The 16,780-nt window shown below is 40.8% G+C and overlaps 1 protein-coding gene across 1 annotated transcript in view; it reads left to right on the top strand.

Annotated features, from left to right (window-relative positions):
• Positions 1-16,074, top strand: part of RHOT2 (ras homolog family member T2) — a 390,839-nt gene extending 374,765 nt beyond the window's left edge. The window contains 1 exon segment of the mRNA XM_053694715.1: positions 13,295-16,074. Within this exon segment, the coding sequence (XP_053550690.1) occupies positions 13,295-13,412 (118 nt within the window). The 3' untranslated portion in view covers positions 13,413-16,074.
• The last annotated feature ends 706 nt before the right edge of the window (positions 16,075-16,780 follow it).

Genomic DNA, 16,780 nt, shown 5'->3' with positions numbered 1-16,780 from the left:
AGACGCCACTTTGCAATTGGCTAGATTAGCGGCGAAAAATTCTGGGTTTGCTATTGTGGCGCGCAGAGCGCTTTGGCTAAAATCTTGGTCAGCGGATGCGTCTTCCAAGAACAAATTGCTTAACATTCCTTTCAAGGGGAAAACGCTGTTTGGCCCTGACTTGAAAGAGATTATTTCTGATATCACTGGGGGCAAGGGCCACGCCCTTCCTCAGGATAGGTCTTTCAAGGCCAAAAATAAATCTAATTTTCGTCCCTTTCGCAGAAACGGACCAGCCCCAAGTGCTACGTCCTCTAAGCAAGAGGGTAATACTTCTCAAGCCAAGCCAGCCTGGAGGCCAATGCAAGGCTGGAACAAAGGTAAGCAGGCCAAGAAACCTGCCACTGCTACCAAGACAGCATGAGATGTTGGCCCCCGATCCGGGACCGGATCTGGTGGGGGGCAGACTCTCTCTCTTCGCTCAGGCTTGGGCAAGAGATGTTCTGGATCCTTGGGCGCTAGAAATAGTCTCCCAAGGTTATCTTCTGGAATTCAAGGGGCTTCCCCCAAGGGGGAGGTTCCACAGGTCTCAATTGTCTTCAGACCACATAAAAAAACAGGCATTCTTACATTGTGTAGAAGACCTGTTAAAAATGGGAGTGATTCATCCTGTTCCATTAGGAGAACAAGGGATGGGGTTCTACTCCAATCTGTTCGTAGTTCCCAAACAAGAGGGAACATTCAGACCAATCTTAGATCTCAAGATCCTAAACAAGTTTCTCAAGGTTCCATCGTTCAAAATGGAAACCATTCGAACAATTCTTCCTTCCATCCAGGAAGGTCAATTCATGACCACGGTGGATTTAAAGGATGCGTATCTACATATTCCTATCCACAAGGAACATCATCGGTTCCTAAGGTTCGCATTTCTGGACAAGCATTACCAGTTTGTGGCACTTCCGTTCGGATTAGCCACTGCTCCAAGAATTTTCACAAAGGTACTAGGGTCCCTTCTAGCGGTGCTAAGACCAAGGGGCATTGCAGTAGTACCTTACTTGGACGACATACTGATTCAAGCGTCGTCCCTTCCACAAGCAAAGGCTCACACGGACATTGTCCTGGCCTTTCTCAGATCTCACGGGTGGAAAGTGAACGTAGAAAAAAGTTCTCTATCTCCATCAACAAGGGTTCCCTTCTTGGGAACAGTAATAGACTCCTTAGAAATGAGGATCTTTCTGACAGAGGCCAGAAAATCAAAACTTCTAAACTCTTGTCAAATACTTCATTCTGTTCCTCTTCCTTCCATAGCGCAGTGCATGGAAGTAATAGGTTTGATGGTAGCGGCAATGGACATAGTTCCTTTTGCGCGAATTCATCTAAGACCATTACAACTGTGCATGCTCAGTCAGTGGAATGGGGATTATACAGACTTGTCTCCGACGATACAAGTAGATCAGAGGACCAGAGATTCACTCCGTTGGTGGCTGTCCCTGGACAACCTGTCACAGGGGATGAGCTTCCGCAGACCAGAGTGGGTCATTGTCACGACCGACGCCAGTCTGGTGGGCTGGGGCGCGGTCTGGGGACCCCTGAAAGCTCAGGGTCTTTGGTCTCGGGAAGAATCTCTTCTCCCGATAAATATTCTGGAACTGAGAGCGATATTCAATGCTCTCAAGGCTTGGCCTCAGCTAGCAAAGGCCAAGTTCATACGGTTTCAATCAGACAACATGACGACTGTTGCGTACATCAACCATCAGGGGGGAACAAGGAGTTCCCTGGCGATGGAAGAAGTGACCAAAATCATTCAATGGGCGGAGGCTCACTCCTGCCACTTGTCTGCAATCCACATCCCAGGAGTGGAAAATTGGGAAGCGGATTTTCTGAGTCGTCAGACATTTCATCCGGGGGAGTGGGAACTCCATCCGGAAATCTTTGCCCAAATTACTCAATTGTGGGGCATTCCAGACATGGATCTGATGGCCTCTCGTCAGAACTTCAAGGTTCCTTGCTACGGGTCCAGATCCAGGGATCCCAAGGCGACTCTAGTAGATGCACTAGTAGCACCTTGGACCTTCAAACTAGCTTATGTATTCCCGCCGTTTCCTCTCATCCCCAGGCTGGTAGCCAGGATCAATCAGGAGAGGGCATCGGTGATCTTGATAGCTCCTGCGTGGCCACGCAGGACTTGGTATGCAGACCTGGTGAATATGTCATCGGCTCCACCATGGAAGCTACCTTTGAGACGAGACCTTCTTGTTCAAGGTCCGTTCGAACATCCGAATCTGGTCTCACTCCAACTGACTGCTTGGAGATTGAACGCTTGATCTTATCAAAGCGATGGTTCTCAGATTCTGTCATTGATACTCTTGTTCAGGCCAGAAAGCCTGTAACTAGAAAAATCTACCACAAAATATGGAAAAAATATATCTGTTGGTGTGAATCTAAAGGATTCCCTTGGGACAAGATAAAAATTCCTAAGATTCTATCCTTTCTTCAAGAAGGTTTGGAGAAAGGATTATCTGCAAGTTCTCTGAAGGGACAGATTTCTGCCTTGTCTGTGTTACTTCACAAAAAGCTGGCAGCTGTGCCAGATGTTCAAGCCTTTGTTCAGGCTCTGGTTAGAATCAAGCCTGTTTACAAACCTTTGACTCCTCCTTGGAGTCTCAATTTAGTTCTTTCAGTTCTTCAGGGGGTTCCGTTTGAACCCTTACATTCCGTTGATATTAAGTTATTATCTTGGAAAGTTTTGTTTTTGGTTGCAATTTCTTCTGCTAGAAGAGTTTCAGAATTATCTGCTCTGCAGTGTTCTCCTCCTTATCTGGTGTTCCATGCAGATAAGGTGGTTTTGCGTACTAAACCTGGTTTTCTTCCGAAAGTTGTTTCTAACAAAAACATTAACCAGGAGATAGTCGTGCCTTCTTTGTGTCCGAATCCAGTTTCAAAGAAGGAACGTTTGTTGCACAATTTGGATGTAGTTCGTGCTCTAAAATTCTATTTAGATGCTACAAAGGATTTTAGACAAACATCTTCCTTGTTTGTTGTTTATTCTGGTAAAAGGAGAGGTCAAAAAGCAACTTCTACCTCTCTCTCTTTTTGGCTTAAAAGCATCATCAGATTGGCTTACGAGACTGCCGGACGGCAGCCTCCTGAAAGAATCACAGCTCATTCCACTAGGGCTGTGGCTTCCACATGGGCCTTCAAGAACGAGGCTTCTGTTGATCAGATATGTAAGGCAGCGACTTGGTCTTCACTGCACACTTTTACTAAATTTTACAAATTTGATACTTTTGCTTCTTCTGAGGCTATTTTTGGGAGAAAGGTTTTGCAAGCCGTGGTGCCTTCCATCTAGGTGACCTGATTTGCTCCCTCCCTTCATCCGTGTCCTAAAGCTTTGGTATTGGTTCCCACAAGTAAGGATGACGCCGTGGACCGGACACACCTATGTTGGAGAAAACAGAATTTATGTTTACCTGATAAATTACTTTCTCCAACGGTGTGTCCGGTCCACGGCCCGCCCTGGTTTTTTAATCAGGTCTGATAATTTATTTTCTTTAACTACAGTCACCACGGTATCATATGATTTCTCCTATGCAAATATTCCTCCTTTACGTCGGTCGAATGACTGGGGAAGGCGGAGCCTAGGAGGGATCATGTGACCAGCTTTGCTGGGCTCTTTGCCATTTCCTGTTGGGGAAGAGAATATCCCACAAATAAGGATGACGCCGTGGACCGGACACACCGTTGGAGAAAGTAATTTATCAGGTAAACATAAATTCTGTTTTTTACGCTGTGTAGAAGATCTACATACAATGGGAGTGATCCACCCAGTTCCAATTGCAGAACAAGGACTGGGGTTTTACTCAAACCTGTTTGTGGTTCCCAAAAAAAGAAGGAACTTTCAGACCAATCCTGGATCTCAAAATTCTAAACAAATTCCTCAGAGTCCCATCATTCAAGATGGAGACCATTCGGACAATCTTACCAATGATTCAGGAGGGTCAATATATGACTACCGTGGATCTAAAGGATGCGTACCTGCACATTCCTATCCACAAAGATCATCACCAGTTTCTCAGGTTCACCTTTCTGGACAAGCATTTTCAGTTTGTGGCTCTTCCTTTCGGGTTGGCCACTGCTCCCAGAATTTTCACAAAGGTGCTAGGGGCCCTCCTGGCGGTTCTAAGACCGCGGGGCATAGCAGTGGCGCCTTACCTAGACGACATCTTAATTCAGGCGTCAACTTTCCAAAGAACCAAGTCTCACACGGAGATTGTATTGGCCTTTCTGAGGTCTCACGGGTGGAAGGTGAACATCAAAAAGAGTTCTCTCTCCCCCCTCACAAGAGTTCCATTCCTAGGAACCCTGATAGACTCTGTAGAAATGAAAATATTTCTGACGGAGGTCAAAAAGCTAAAACTCTTAACTACTTGCCGAGCTCTTTATTCCATTCCTCAGCCATCTGTGGCTCAGTGCATGGAGACAATCGGACTAATGGTTGCGGCAATGGACATAGTCCCTTTTGCTCAGATACACCTCAGACCACTGCAACTATGCATGCTCAAACAATGGAATGGGGATTATGCAGATTTGTCTCCTCAAATTCAGTTGGACCAGGAGACCAGAGATTCTCTTCTCTGGTGGTTGTCTCAGGATCACCTGTCTCAAGGAATATGTTTCCGCAGGCCAGAGTGGATCATCATAGCGACCGACGCCAGTCTGTTAGGCTGGGGTGCGGTCTGGGACTCCCTGAAAGCTCAGGGCTTATGGTCTCGGGAAGAAACTCTTCTCCCGATAAACATTCTGGAACTGAGGGGGATATTCAACGCTCTTCAGGCATGGCCTCAACTAGCGGCGGCCAAATTCATCAGATTTCAGTCGGACAACATCACGACTGTAGCTTACGTCAATCAGGGGGGAACAAAGAGTTCCCTAGCGATGACGGAAGTAACCAAAATAATCAGGTGGGCGGAGGATCACTCCTGCCATCTCTCAGCAATTCACATCCCAGGAGTAGACAACTGAGAGGCGGATTTTCTAAGTCGTCAGACTTTTCACCCGGGGGAGTGGGAACTCCACCCGGAGGTATTTGCCCAGCTGACTCAGCTATGGGGCACCCCAGAGTTGGATCTGATGGCGTCCCGTCAGAACACCAAATTTCCTCTCTACGGGTCCAGGTCCCGGGATCCCAAGGCGGTATTGATAGATGCTCTAGCAGCGCCTTGGTCCTTCAATCTGGCTTATGTTTTTCCACTGTTTCCTCTCCTCCCGTGTCTGGTTGCCAGAATCAAGCAGGAGAAGGCTTCGGTGATTCTGATAGCGCCTGCGTGGCCACGCAGGACTTGGTATGCAGACCTAGTGGACATGTCATCTGTCCCACCATGGACACTGCCAATGAGGCAGGATCTTCTAATACAGGGTCCGTTCAAGCATCCAAATTTAGTTTCTCTACGTCTGACTGCTTGGAGATTGAACGCTTAATTCTATCAAAGCGTGGGTTCTCTGAGTCAGTTATAGATACTCTGATTCAGGCTAGAAAGCCTGTCACCAGGAAAATCTACCATAAGATATGGCGGAAATATCTTTGTTGGTGTGAATCCAAGGGTTACTCATGGATTAAGATTAGGATTCCCAGGATATTGTCCTTTCTCCAAGAAGGACTGGAGAAAGGATTGTCAGCTAGTTCCTTAAAAGGAAAAATATCTGCTTTGTCTATCCTGTTACACAAGCGTCTGGCAGAGGTACCAGACATTCAAGCGTTTGCTCAGGCTTTAGTCAGAATCAAGCCTGTCTATAAACCTGTGACTCCGCCTTGGAGTTGGAATCTAGTTCTTTCAGTTCTTCAAGGGGTTCCGTTTGAACCTTTACATTCCATAGACATTAAGTTGTTATCTTGGAAAGTTTTGTTTTTGATAGCTATCTCTTCTGCTCGAAGAGTTTCAGAATTATTTGCCTTACAGTGTGATTCACCTTACCTGGTGTTCCACGCAGATAAGGTAGTTTTGCGTACCAAGCCTGGTTTTCTTCCTAAAGTTGTTTCTAACAAGAATATTAACCAGGAAATAGTTGTTCCTTCTCTGTGTCCTAATCCATCTTCGAAGAAGGAACGTCTATTACACAATCTTGATGTAGTTCGTGCTTTAAAGTTCTATTTACAAGCAACTAAGGATTTCAGACAAACATCTTCCTTGTTTGTTATCTATTCTGGTAAGAGGAGAGGTCAGAAAGCGACTGCTTCCTCTCTTTCCTTTTGGCTGAAAAGCATCATCCGTTTGGCCTATGAGACTACTGGCCAGCAGCCTCCTGAAAGAATTACTGCTCATTCTACCAGAGCAGTGGCTTCCACATGGGCTTTCAAAAATGAGGCTTCTGTTGAACAGATTTGTAAGGCAGCGACTTGGTCTTCACTGCATACTTTTGCCTAATTTTACAAATTCGATACTTTTGCTTCTTCGGAGGCTATTTCTTTCATGTAATTAGCAAGAGTCCATGAGCTAGTGACGTATGGGATATACATTCCTACCAGGAGGGGCAAAGTTTCCCAAACCTCAAAATGCCTATAAATACACCCCTCACCACACCCACAATTCAGTTTTACAAACTTTGCCTCCGATGGAGGTGGTGAAGTAAGTTTGTGCTAGATTCTACGTTGATATGCGCTCCGCAGCAAGTTGGAGCCCGGTTTTCCTCTCAGCGTGCAGTGAATGTCAGAGGGATGTGAGGAGAGTATTGCCTATTTGAATGCAGTGATCTCCTTCTAAGGGGTCTATTTCATAGGTTCTCTGTTATCGGTCGTAGAGATTCATCTCTTACCTCCCTTTTCAGATCGACGATATACTCTTATATATACCATTACCTCTGCTGATTCTCGTTTCAGTACTGGTTTGGCTTTCTACAAACATGTAGATGAGTGTCCTGGGGTAAGTAAATCTTATTTTCTGTGACACTCTAAGCTATGGTTGGGCACTTTGTTTATAAAGTTCTAAATATATGTATTCAAACATTTATTTGCCTTGACTCAGAATGTTCAACTTTCCTTATTTTTCAGACAGTCAGTTTCATATTTGGGATAATGCATTTGATTTAATCATTTTTTCTTACCTTCAAAAATTTGACTATTTTCCCTGTGGGCTGTTAGGCTCGCGGGGGCTGAAAATGCTTCATTTTATTGCGTCATTCTTGGCGCTGACTTTTTTGGCGCAAAAATTATTTTCCGTTTCCGGCGTCATACGTGTCGCCGGAAGTTGCGTCATTTTTTTGACGTTATTTTGCGCCAAAAATGTCGGCGTTCCGGATGTGGCGTCATTTTTGGCGCCAAAAAGCATTTAGGCGCCAAATAATGTGGGCGTCTTATTTGGCGCTAAAAAATATGGGCGTCGCTTTTGTCTCCACATTATTTAAGTCTCATTTTTCATTGCTTCTGGTTGCTAGAAGCTTGTTCTTTGGCATTTTTTCCCATTCCTGAAACTGTCATTTAAGGAATTTGATCAATTTTGCTTTATATGTTGTTGTTTTTTTCTCTTACATATTGCAAGATGTCTCACGTTGCATCTGAGTCAGAAGATACTACAGGAAAATCGCTGTCTAGTGCTGGATCTACCAAAGCTAAGTGTATCTGCTGTAAACTTTTGGTAGCTATTCCTCCAGCTGTTGTTTGTATTGATTGTCATGACAAACTTGTTAATGCAGATAATATTTCCTTTAGTAAAGTACCATTGCCTGTTGCAGTTCCTTCAACATCTAAGGTGCAGAATGTTCCTGATGACATAAGAGATTTTGTTTCTGAATCCATAAAGAAGGCTATGTCTGTTATTTCTCCTTCTAGTAAACGTAAAAAATCTTTTAAAACTTCTCTCCCTACAGATGAATTTTTAAATGAACATCATCATTCTGATTCTGATGACTCTTCTGGTTCAGAGGATTCTGTCTCAGAGGTTGATGCTGATAAATCTTCATATTTATTTAAAATGGAATTTATTCGTTCTTTACTTAAAGAAGTTCTAATTGCTTTAGAAATAGAGGATTCTGGTCCTCTTGATACTAATTCTAAACGTTTGGATAAGGTATTTAAATCTCCTGTGGTTATTCCAGAAGTTTTTCCTGTTCCTAATGCTATTTCTGCAGTAATTTCCAAAGAATGGGATAAATTGGGTAATTCATTTACTCCTTCTAAACGTTTTAAGCAATTATATCCTGTGCCGTCTGACAGATTAGAATTTTGGGACAAAATCCCTAAAGTTGATGGGGCTATTTCTACCCTTGCTAAACGTACTACTATTCCTACGTCAGATGGTACTTCATTTAAGGATCCTTTAGATAGGAAAATTGAATCCTTTCTAAGAAAAGCTTATCTGTGTTCAGGTAATCTTCTTAGACCTGCTATATCTTTGGCTGATGTTGCTGCAGCTTCAACTTTTTGGTTGGAAACCTTAGCGCAACAAGTAACACATCATGATTCTCATGATATTATTATTCTTCTTCAGCATGCTAATAATTTTATCTGTGATGCCATCTTTGATATTATCAGGGTTGATGTCAGGTTTATGTCTCTAGCTATTTTAGCTAGAAGAGCTTTATGGCTTAAGACTTGGAATGCTGATATGGCTTCTAAATCAACTCTACTTTCCATTTCTTTCCAGGGTAACAAATTATTTGGTTCTCAGTTGGATTCTATTATTTCAACTGTTACTGGTGGGAAAGGAACTTTTTTACCACAGGATAAAAAATCTAAGGGTAAAAACAGAGCTAATAATCGTTTTCGTTCCTTTCGTTTCAACAAAGAACAAAAACCTGATCCTTCATCCTCAGGAGCAGTTTCAGTTTGGAAACCATCTCCAATCTGGAATAAATCCAAGCCAGCCAGAAAGGCAAAGCCTGCTTCTAAGTCCACATGAAGGTGCGGCCCTCATTCCAGCTCAGCTGGTAGGGGGCAGGTTACGTTTTTTCAAAGAAATTTGGATCAATTCTGTTCACAATCTTTGGATTCAGAACATTGTTTCAGAAGGGTACAGAATTGGTTTCAAGATGAGACCTCCTGCAAAGAGATTTTTTCTTTCCCGTGTCCCAGTAAATCCAGTAAAAGCTCAAGCATTTCTGAATTGTGTTTCAGATCTAGAGTTGACTGGAGTAATTATGCCAGTTCCAGTTCAGGAACAGGGGATGGGGTTTTATTCAAATCTCTTCATTGTACCAAAGAAGGAGAATTCCTTCAGACCAGTTCTGGATCTAAAAATATTGAATCGTTATGTAAGGATACCAACGTTCAAGATGGTAACTGTAAGGACTATCTTGCCTTTTGTTCAGCAAGGGAATTATATGTCCACAATAGATTTACAGGATGCATATCTGCATATTCCGATTCATCCGGATCATTATCGGTTCCTGAGATTCTCTTTTCTGGACAAGCATTACCAGTTTGTGGCTCTGCCGTTTGGCCTTGCTACAGCTCCAAGAATTTTTACAAAGGTTCTCGGTGCCCTTCTGTCTGTAATCAGAGAACAGGGTATTGTGGTATTTCCTTATTTGGACGATATCTTGGTACTTGCTCAGTCTTTACATTTAGCAGAATTTCATACGAATCGACTTGTGTTGTTTCTTCAAGATCATGGTTGGAGGATCAATTTACCAAAAAGTTCATTGATTCCTCAGACAAGGGTAACCTTTCTGGGTTTCCAAATAGATTCAGTGTCCATGACTCTGTCTTTAACAGACAAGACGCGTCTAAAACTGATGGCAGCTTGTCGAAACCTTCAGTCACAATCATTCCCTTCGGTAGCCTTATGCATGGAAATTCTAGGTCTTATGACTGCTGCATCGGACGCGATCCCCTTTGCTCGTTTTCACATGCGACCTCTTCAGCTTTGTATGCTGAATCAATGGTGCAAGGATTACACAAAGATATCTCAATTAATATCTTTAAAACCGATTGTTCGACACTCTCTAACGTGGTGGACAGATCACCATCGTTTAATTCAGGGGGCTTCTTTTGTGCTTCCGACCTGGACTGTAATTTCAACAGATGCAAGTCTCACAGGTTGGGGAGCTGTGTGGGGATCTCTGACGGCACAAGGAGTTTGGGAATCTCAGGAGGTGAGATTACCGATCAATATTTTGGAACTCCGTGCAATTTTCAGAGCTCTTCAGTTTTGGCCTCTTCTTAAGAGAGAATCGTTCATTTGTTTTCAGACAGACAATGTCACAACTGTGGCATACATCAATCATCAAGGAGGAACTCATAGTCCTCTGGCTATGAAAGAAGTATCTCGAATTTTGGTTTGGGCGGAATCCAGCTCCTGTCTAATCTCTGCGGTTCATATCCCAGGTGTAGTCAATTGGGAAGCGGATTATCTCAGTCGCCAAACGTTGCATCTGGGCGAATGGTCTCTTCACCCAGAGGTATTTCTTCAGATCGTTCAAATGTGGGAACTTCCAGAAATAGATTTGATGGCGTCCCATCTAAACAAGAAACTTCCCAGGTATCTGTCCAGATCCCGGGATCCTCAGGCGGAGGCAGTGGATGCATTATCACTTCCTTGGAAGTATCATCCTGCCTATATCTTTCCGCCTCTAGTTCTTCTTCCAAGAGTAATCTCCAAGATTCTGAAGGAATGCTCGTTTGTTCTGCTGGTAGCTCCGGCATGGCCTCACAGGTTTTGGTATGCGGATCTTGTCCGGATGGCCTCTTGCCAACCGTGGACTCTTCCGTTAAGACCAGACCTTCTGTCACAAGGTCCTTTTTTCCATCAGGATCTGAAATCCTTAAATTTAAAGGTATGGAGATTGAACGCTTGATTCTTCGTCAAAGAGGTTTCTCTGACGCTGTGATTAATACTATGTTACAGGCTCGTAAATCTGTATCTAGAGAGATATATTATAGAGTCTGGAAGACTTATATTTCTTGGTGTATTTCTCATCATTTTTCTTGGCATTCTTTTAGAATTCCGAGAATTTTACAGTTTCTTCAGGATGGTTTAGATAAAGGTTTGTCCGCAAGTTCCTTGAAAGGTCAAATCTCTGCTCTTTCTGTTCTTTTTCACAGAAAGATTGCTATTCTTCCTGATATTCATTGTTTTGTACAAGCTTTGGTTCGTATAAAACCTGTCATTAAGTCAATTTCTCCTCCTTGGAGTTTGAATTTGGTTCTGGGGGCTCTTCAAGCTCCTCCGTTTGAACCTATGCATTCATTGGACATTAAATTACTTTCTTGGAAAGTTTTGTTCCTTTTGGCCATCTCTTCTGCCAGAAGAGTTTCTGAATTATCTGCTCTTTCTTGTGAGTCTCCTTTTCTGATTTTTCATCAGGATAAGGCGGTGTTGCGAACTTCTTTTGAATTTTTACCTAAAGTTGTGAATTCCAACAACATTAGTAGAGAAATTGTGGTTCCTTCATTATGTCCTAATCCTAAGAATTCTAAGGAGAAATCGTTGCATTCTTTGGATGTTGTTAGAGCTTTGAAATATTATGTTGAAGCTACTAAATCTTTCAGAAAGACTTCTAGTCTATTTGTTATCTTTTCCGGTTCTAGAAAAGGCCAGAAAGCTTCTGCCATTTCTTTGGCATCTTGGTTGAAATCTTTAATTCATCTTGCCTATGTTGAGTCGGGTAAAACTCCGCCTCAGAGAATTACAGCTCATTCTACTAGGTCAGTTTCTACTTCCTGGGCGTTTAGGAATGAAGCTTCGGTTGATCAGATTTGCAAAGCAGCAACTTGGTCCTCTTTGCATACTTTCACTAAATTCTACCATTTTGATGTATTTTCTTCTTCTGAAGCAGTCTTTGGTAGAAAAGTACTTCAGGCAGCGGTTTCAGTTTGAATCTTCTGCTTATGTTTTTCGTTAAACTTTATTTTGGGTGTGGATTATTTTCAGCAGGAATTGACTGTCTTTATTTTATCCCTCCCTCTCTAGTGACTCTTGTGTGGAAAGATCCACATCTTGGGTAATCATTATCCCATACGTCACTAGCTCATGGACTCTTGCTAATTACATGAAAGAAAACATAATTTATGTAAGAACTTACCTGATAAATTCATTTCTTTCATATTAGCAAGAGTCCATGAGGCCCGCCCTTTTTTTTTTTTTTTGTGGTGGTTATGATTTTGTATAAAGCACAATTATTCCAATTCCTTATTTTATATGCTTTCGCACTTTTTTATCACCCCACTTCTTGGCTATTCGTTAAACTGAATTGTGGGTGTGGTGAGGGGTGTATTTATAGGCATTTTGAGGTTTGGGAAACTTTGCCCCTCCTGGTAGGAATGTATATCCCATACGTCACTAGCTCATGGACTCTTGCTAATATGAAAGAAATGAATTTATCAGGTAAGTTCTTACATAAATTATGTTTTTTGGGAGAAAGGTTTTGCAAGCAGTGGTGCCTTCCATTTAAGGTACCTGTCTTGTTCCCTCCCTTCATCCGTGTCCTAAAGCTTTGGTATTGGTATCCCACAAGTAAAGGATGAATCCGTGGACTGAATACACCTTGCAAGAGAAAACAGAATTTATGCTTACCTGATAAATTACTTTCTCTTGCGGTGTATCCAGTCCACGGCCCGCCCTGGCATTTAAGTCAGGTAAAAAAAAATTTTGTTTAAACTACAGTCACCACTGCACCCTATGGTTTCTCCTTTTTCTTCCTAACCTTTGGTCGAATGACTGGGGGGTGGAGCTAGAGGGGGAGCTATATGGACAGCTTTGCTGTGTGCTCTCTTTGCTACTTCCTGTAGGGAATGCGAATATCCCACAAGTAAAGGATGAATCCGTGGACTGGATACACCGCAAGAGAAAGCAATTTATCAGGTAAGCATAAATTCTGTTTTTTTTCTTTCATGATTCAGATAGAGCATGCAATTTTTAAGTAACTTTCTTATTTACCCTTATTATTAAATTTTCCTTGTTCTCTTGCTATCTTTATTTGAAAAAGCAGGAATTTAAGCTAAGGAGCCAGCCCATTTTTGGTTCAGAAACCTGGATAGTGCTTGCTGATTGGTGGCTACATTTAGCCACCAATCAGCAAGCGCTACCCAGGTGCTGAACTAAAAATGGTCGGCCTCCTAAGATTACATTGTTGCTTTTTTAAATAAAGATAGCAAGAAAAAGAAGACAAATTGATAATAGGAGTAAATAAGAAAGTTGCTTAAAAATTGCATTCTCTATCCGCATCATGAAGAAGAAAAAATGGGTTTAGTGTCCCTTTAATAGAATATGCTATATAATGTTGCCATGTATAAAAAAAACAACAACATTTAGAGATCTAAAGTAGTATTTCTTCATCCCAGAATGCTGTGTGGTATTATGTTTTTATATCTTTCTTTCTCCAGTCACCTCCATGATACAGAACTCAGCACTGCATCTTTCTGGCTGCGAGTGGCATTAGGAGCTACAGTTGCTGCCGTTGTGGGATTTACACTTTACAAAGCGCTGCTACGAAGCAAATAACCTTTGGTGGTTCATCTCACCTCAGAAACTCACAACACACTCAAAAACTCTTAAACTGCTCCCCTGCCCTCCAGTACTAATCACTGTGACGGAATATACAAAATGGGGGGGCGCATTCAGTATCTAATTCTTTTTGACTGACTTATGCCTGTACTTCTGAGTTTGAATTACATTCTGAACGCCCCTGCTGTCTTCCTAAAAGACTTCTTATGTTTTAAATCATTCTGCCTTTTTTTCGTTGCACCAGGAGAAACTTTAATTTCTTTTACTTTGCTTTTAATTGTTCCTTTTCTGTGTTATCTCCACATTAGTGGAGAATGTGACATAGGACCAAAGTGAACCAACATAATATTTTGTTTGGGTTTTATGTTTCCAATTTCTGCTTTCTTTAAAAAACTGTGCTATAACAGTATGCACCCCTTAATCTCAAACCCCTGTTAGATGAACAGGATTATCCCATTTATAATAATGCCACCAGCAATTTAAAGGGACACTGAACCCAAAAAATTTTATTTTGTGATTCAGATAGAGCATGCAATTTTAAGAAACTTTCTAATTTACTCCTATTATCAATTTTTCTTCGTTCTCTAGCTTTCTTTATTTGAAAAAGAAGGCATGTAAGCTATTTTTTTTGGTTCAGAACCATGGAAAGCACTTGTTTATTGGTGGGTGAATTTATCCACCAATCAGCAAGAACAACACAGTGTGTGCACCAAAAATGGTCCGGCATCTAAACTTACATTCTTGCATTTAAAATAAAGATTCCAAGAGAATGAAGAAAATTTGATAATAGGAGTAAATTAGAAAGTTGCTTAAAATTGCATGCTCTATCTGAATTACGAAAGAAAAAATTTGTGTTCAGTGTCCCTTTAAGTTAGGCTAAATCCAATACTCACACACTAGCACAATATCTTGTGGAAGTAATCCATAATTAGAGGAATATGAAACCCACAGGCAATTTTAAGCAACTTTCTAATTTACTCCTATTATATTTTTTTTTTTCGTTCTCTTGTTATGCTTTGTTGAATGATCATCAATGCTCTACTGGTTGCTGACTGAACACATGGGTGAGCCAATCACAATCTGTATATATATGCAGCCACCAATCAGCAGCTAGAACCTAGGTTCTTTGCTGCTTCTGAGCTTTCCCAGATAAACCTTTCCGCAAAGGATAACAAGAGAAGGAAGCAAATTAAATAATAGAAGTAAATTGGAAGGTTGTTTAAAATTGTTTTCTCTATCTGAATCATTAAAGAAGAATTTTGGGTTTCATGTCCCTTTAAATACAAAACCATAGTTTTTATTTTTGTGAAATGAGTTTCTGTTCTTGAAGTCTGTTCTCAGATAACGTCTGTCACTTCTTATTATATTTAGCTACTTACTAAATGAATAGAACTTATTAGTAGCTTTCTTTACTGTTGGAAACACAGGCATCATCCAGATATACAGAGCTATGCACATTGTACTTGGCAGTACCTATTTGTCAGCTCGGAGTCTTATTACCACCAGTTCCAGTAACAGAGCTATTTCACTGTTTATCCCACCTAGGATTTGCTGAAATCTCTCCGGACGTGACAGCGCAAGTATCTCTGACAGCAATAGTATTTTACCATGTAGTTAATTTCTAAAGCACGGAAGCGCATAAGAGAATAAAAGCTATTCTTTGTCATTCATACTTACTGACTTTTGCCTAAACATTGGGCCTGACAAACACTACCTAAAGTACACGGGAAACCTGCAGTTCAGCACTGACAAAGCTATTTGCTTTAAAGGGATAGTTTAGTCAAAATTAAACTGTCATGATTCAGATAGATAATGCAATTTTAAGCAACTTTCTAATTCACTCCTATTCTCAATTTTTCTTCATTATCTTGGTATCTTTAATTGAAAAAGCAGGAATGTAAAGCATAGGAACTGGTCCATTTTTGGTTGCCACCAATCAGCAAGCACTACCCAGGTGCTGAACAAAAAATGGGCTGGCTCCTAAGCTTACTGTCAAATAAAGATACCAAGAGAACGAAGAAAAATTAATTTTGACTAGACTTTCCCTTTAAATGTGAGTAAAATTTCCAGTTTGCATACTGGTAACTTTACAGTATATTTTAAAAATATTTCTCTCTCTGACTGGCAAATTAAGGTATTAATGTACATTGCACATGAATTGAACCTCAAAGTGTTGTAATATTTATCAGAAATGTAAACTAAATTTGTTCTTTCTTTCATATTAATTGGTTGTTTGGTTTTTATATTTTATGTATCATGGAGGTTGCAAAGCAGTTGGGATCAACTTTCCAGCTTCTTAGCCATATATTTAAAATACCTCTTGCAAATCTACTATCTCTGTTGTGGGAAACTGGAGTCTGATTTACTAGCAATTGCATACGGCCTCTTCATTTTCTGTTATAAATGACGTCACCAATTCAATGAGGCATATTCCATGGAATAAAATGTATATACATTATATTAGGTTTATACTATGTTTTTTTTTTTTTAAAGATTTTCAAGTCTTTAAGTGAATGGTAAATGATATTTTAAATCACCAACTGGAAAAATGGCCATTTATATCAGAAGGTGAAATAATAAGGTCTGCAACTGAATCCTGTTTTTTTTAATATATTGATTAATCAGAGTAAAAATAAAGTACATTTTTATAATTTCACAACCAGTATTGGATGACTTTGTAAGTAAGTAGTGTTGTAATTTAAAAAAAAAAAAAAGTTGATGTGTGTATCTTTATCCCACAGATTATAAGTAATGTAATACAAAAATATGTCATGGGATAGATTTAAAATTATAAACAGCATTGTAGTCTGATACTTTTTTTGTATTGCACTTTGCATTTAGGGGATGAGCCATATGGGTTATTTTTAAATATAAATTTAAAGGGACATTGAATGGTAGGTACAGTCAAAAAAACACTGCTCAGTTGCGTGGTTTAATGTCAAAATGTTTTTTAGGAAGGGTGTCTACAATTAATTCACCACCAGGACATAGTCCTTATGCCTTCTTGGAGTAAATAAAAATTCATGACCCATGACACTCCTTACACACACACATATAATTTATGGGATATATTTCCCGCCACATGGTGTAGGTCAAGAACCCATATTAGAGCTTAAAATCCCTCCCATTTCTCTCTTATTTTTGTTCTTGGCCTCATAGGAGTTGGTTGAGGATAGAGGTGTTTCCAGCTACTTGCTAATGGATTTAAATTTGGGTGCTTTGACCAATGTGAAACCCATAATCCCTGGGAATTATCATTCACAAAGAAGAAACTTCACAGCAGCTGAATGATACAGGGACATAGGAATACACTGTTATGTGCACAATATTTCCCTATGGAACTTCAGCCATAACTACCCTTAGGC

This window comes from Bombina bombina, chromosome 11, assembly GCF_027579735.1.
Source record: "Bombina bombina isolate aBomBom1 chromosome 11, aBomBom1.pri, whole genome shotgun sequence".
NCBI classification, from domain to species: Eukaryota; Metazoa; Chordata; class Amphibia; order Anura; family Bombinatoridae; genus Bombina; species Bombina bombina.
This window is presented reverse-complemented; position numbering and strand designations above follow the sequence as displayed.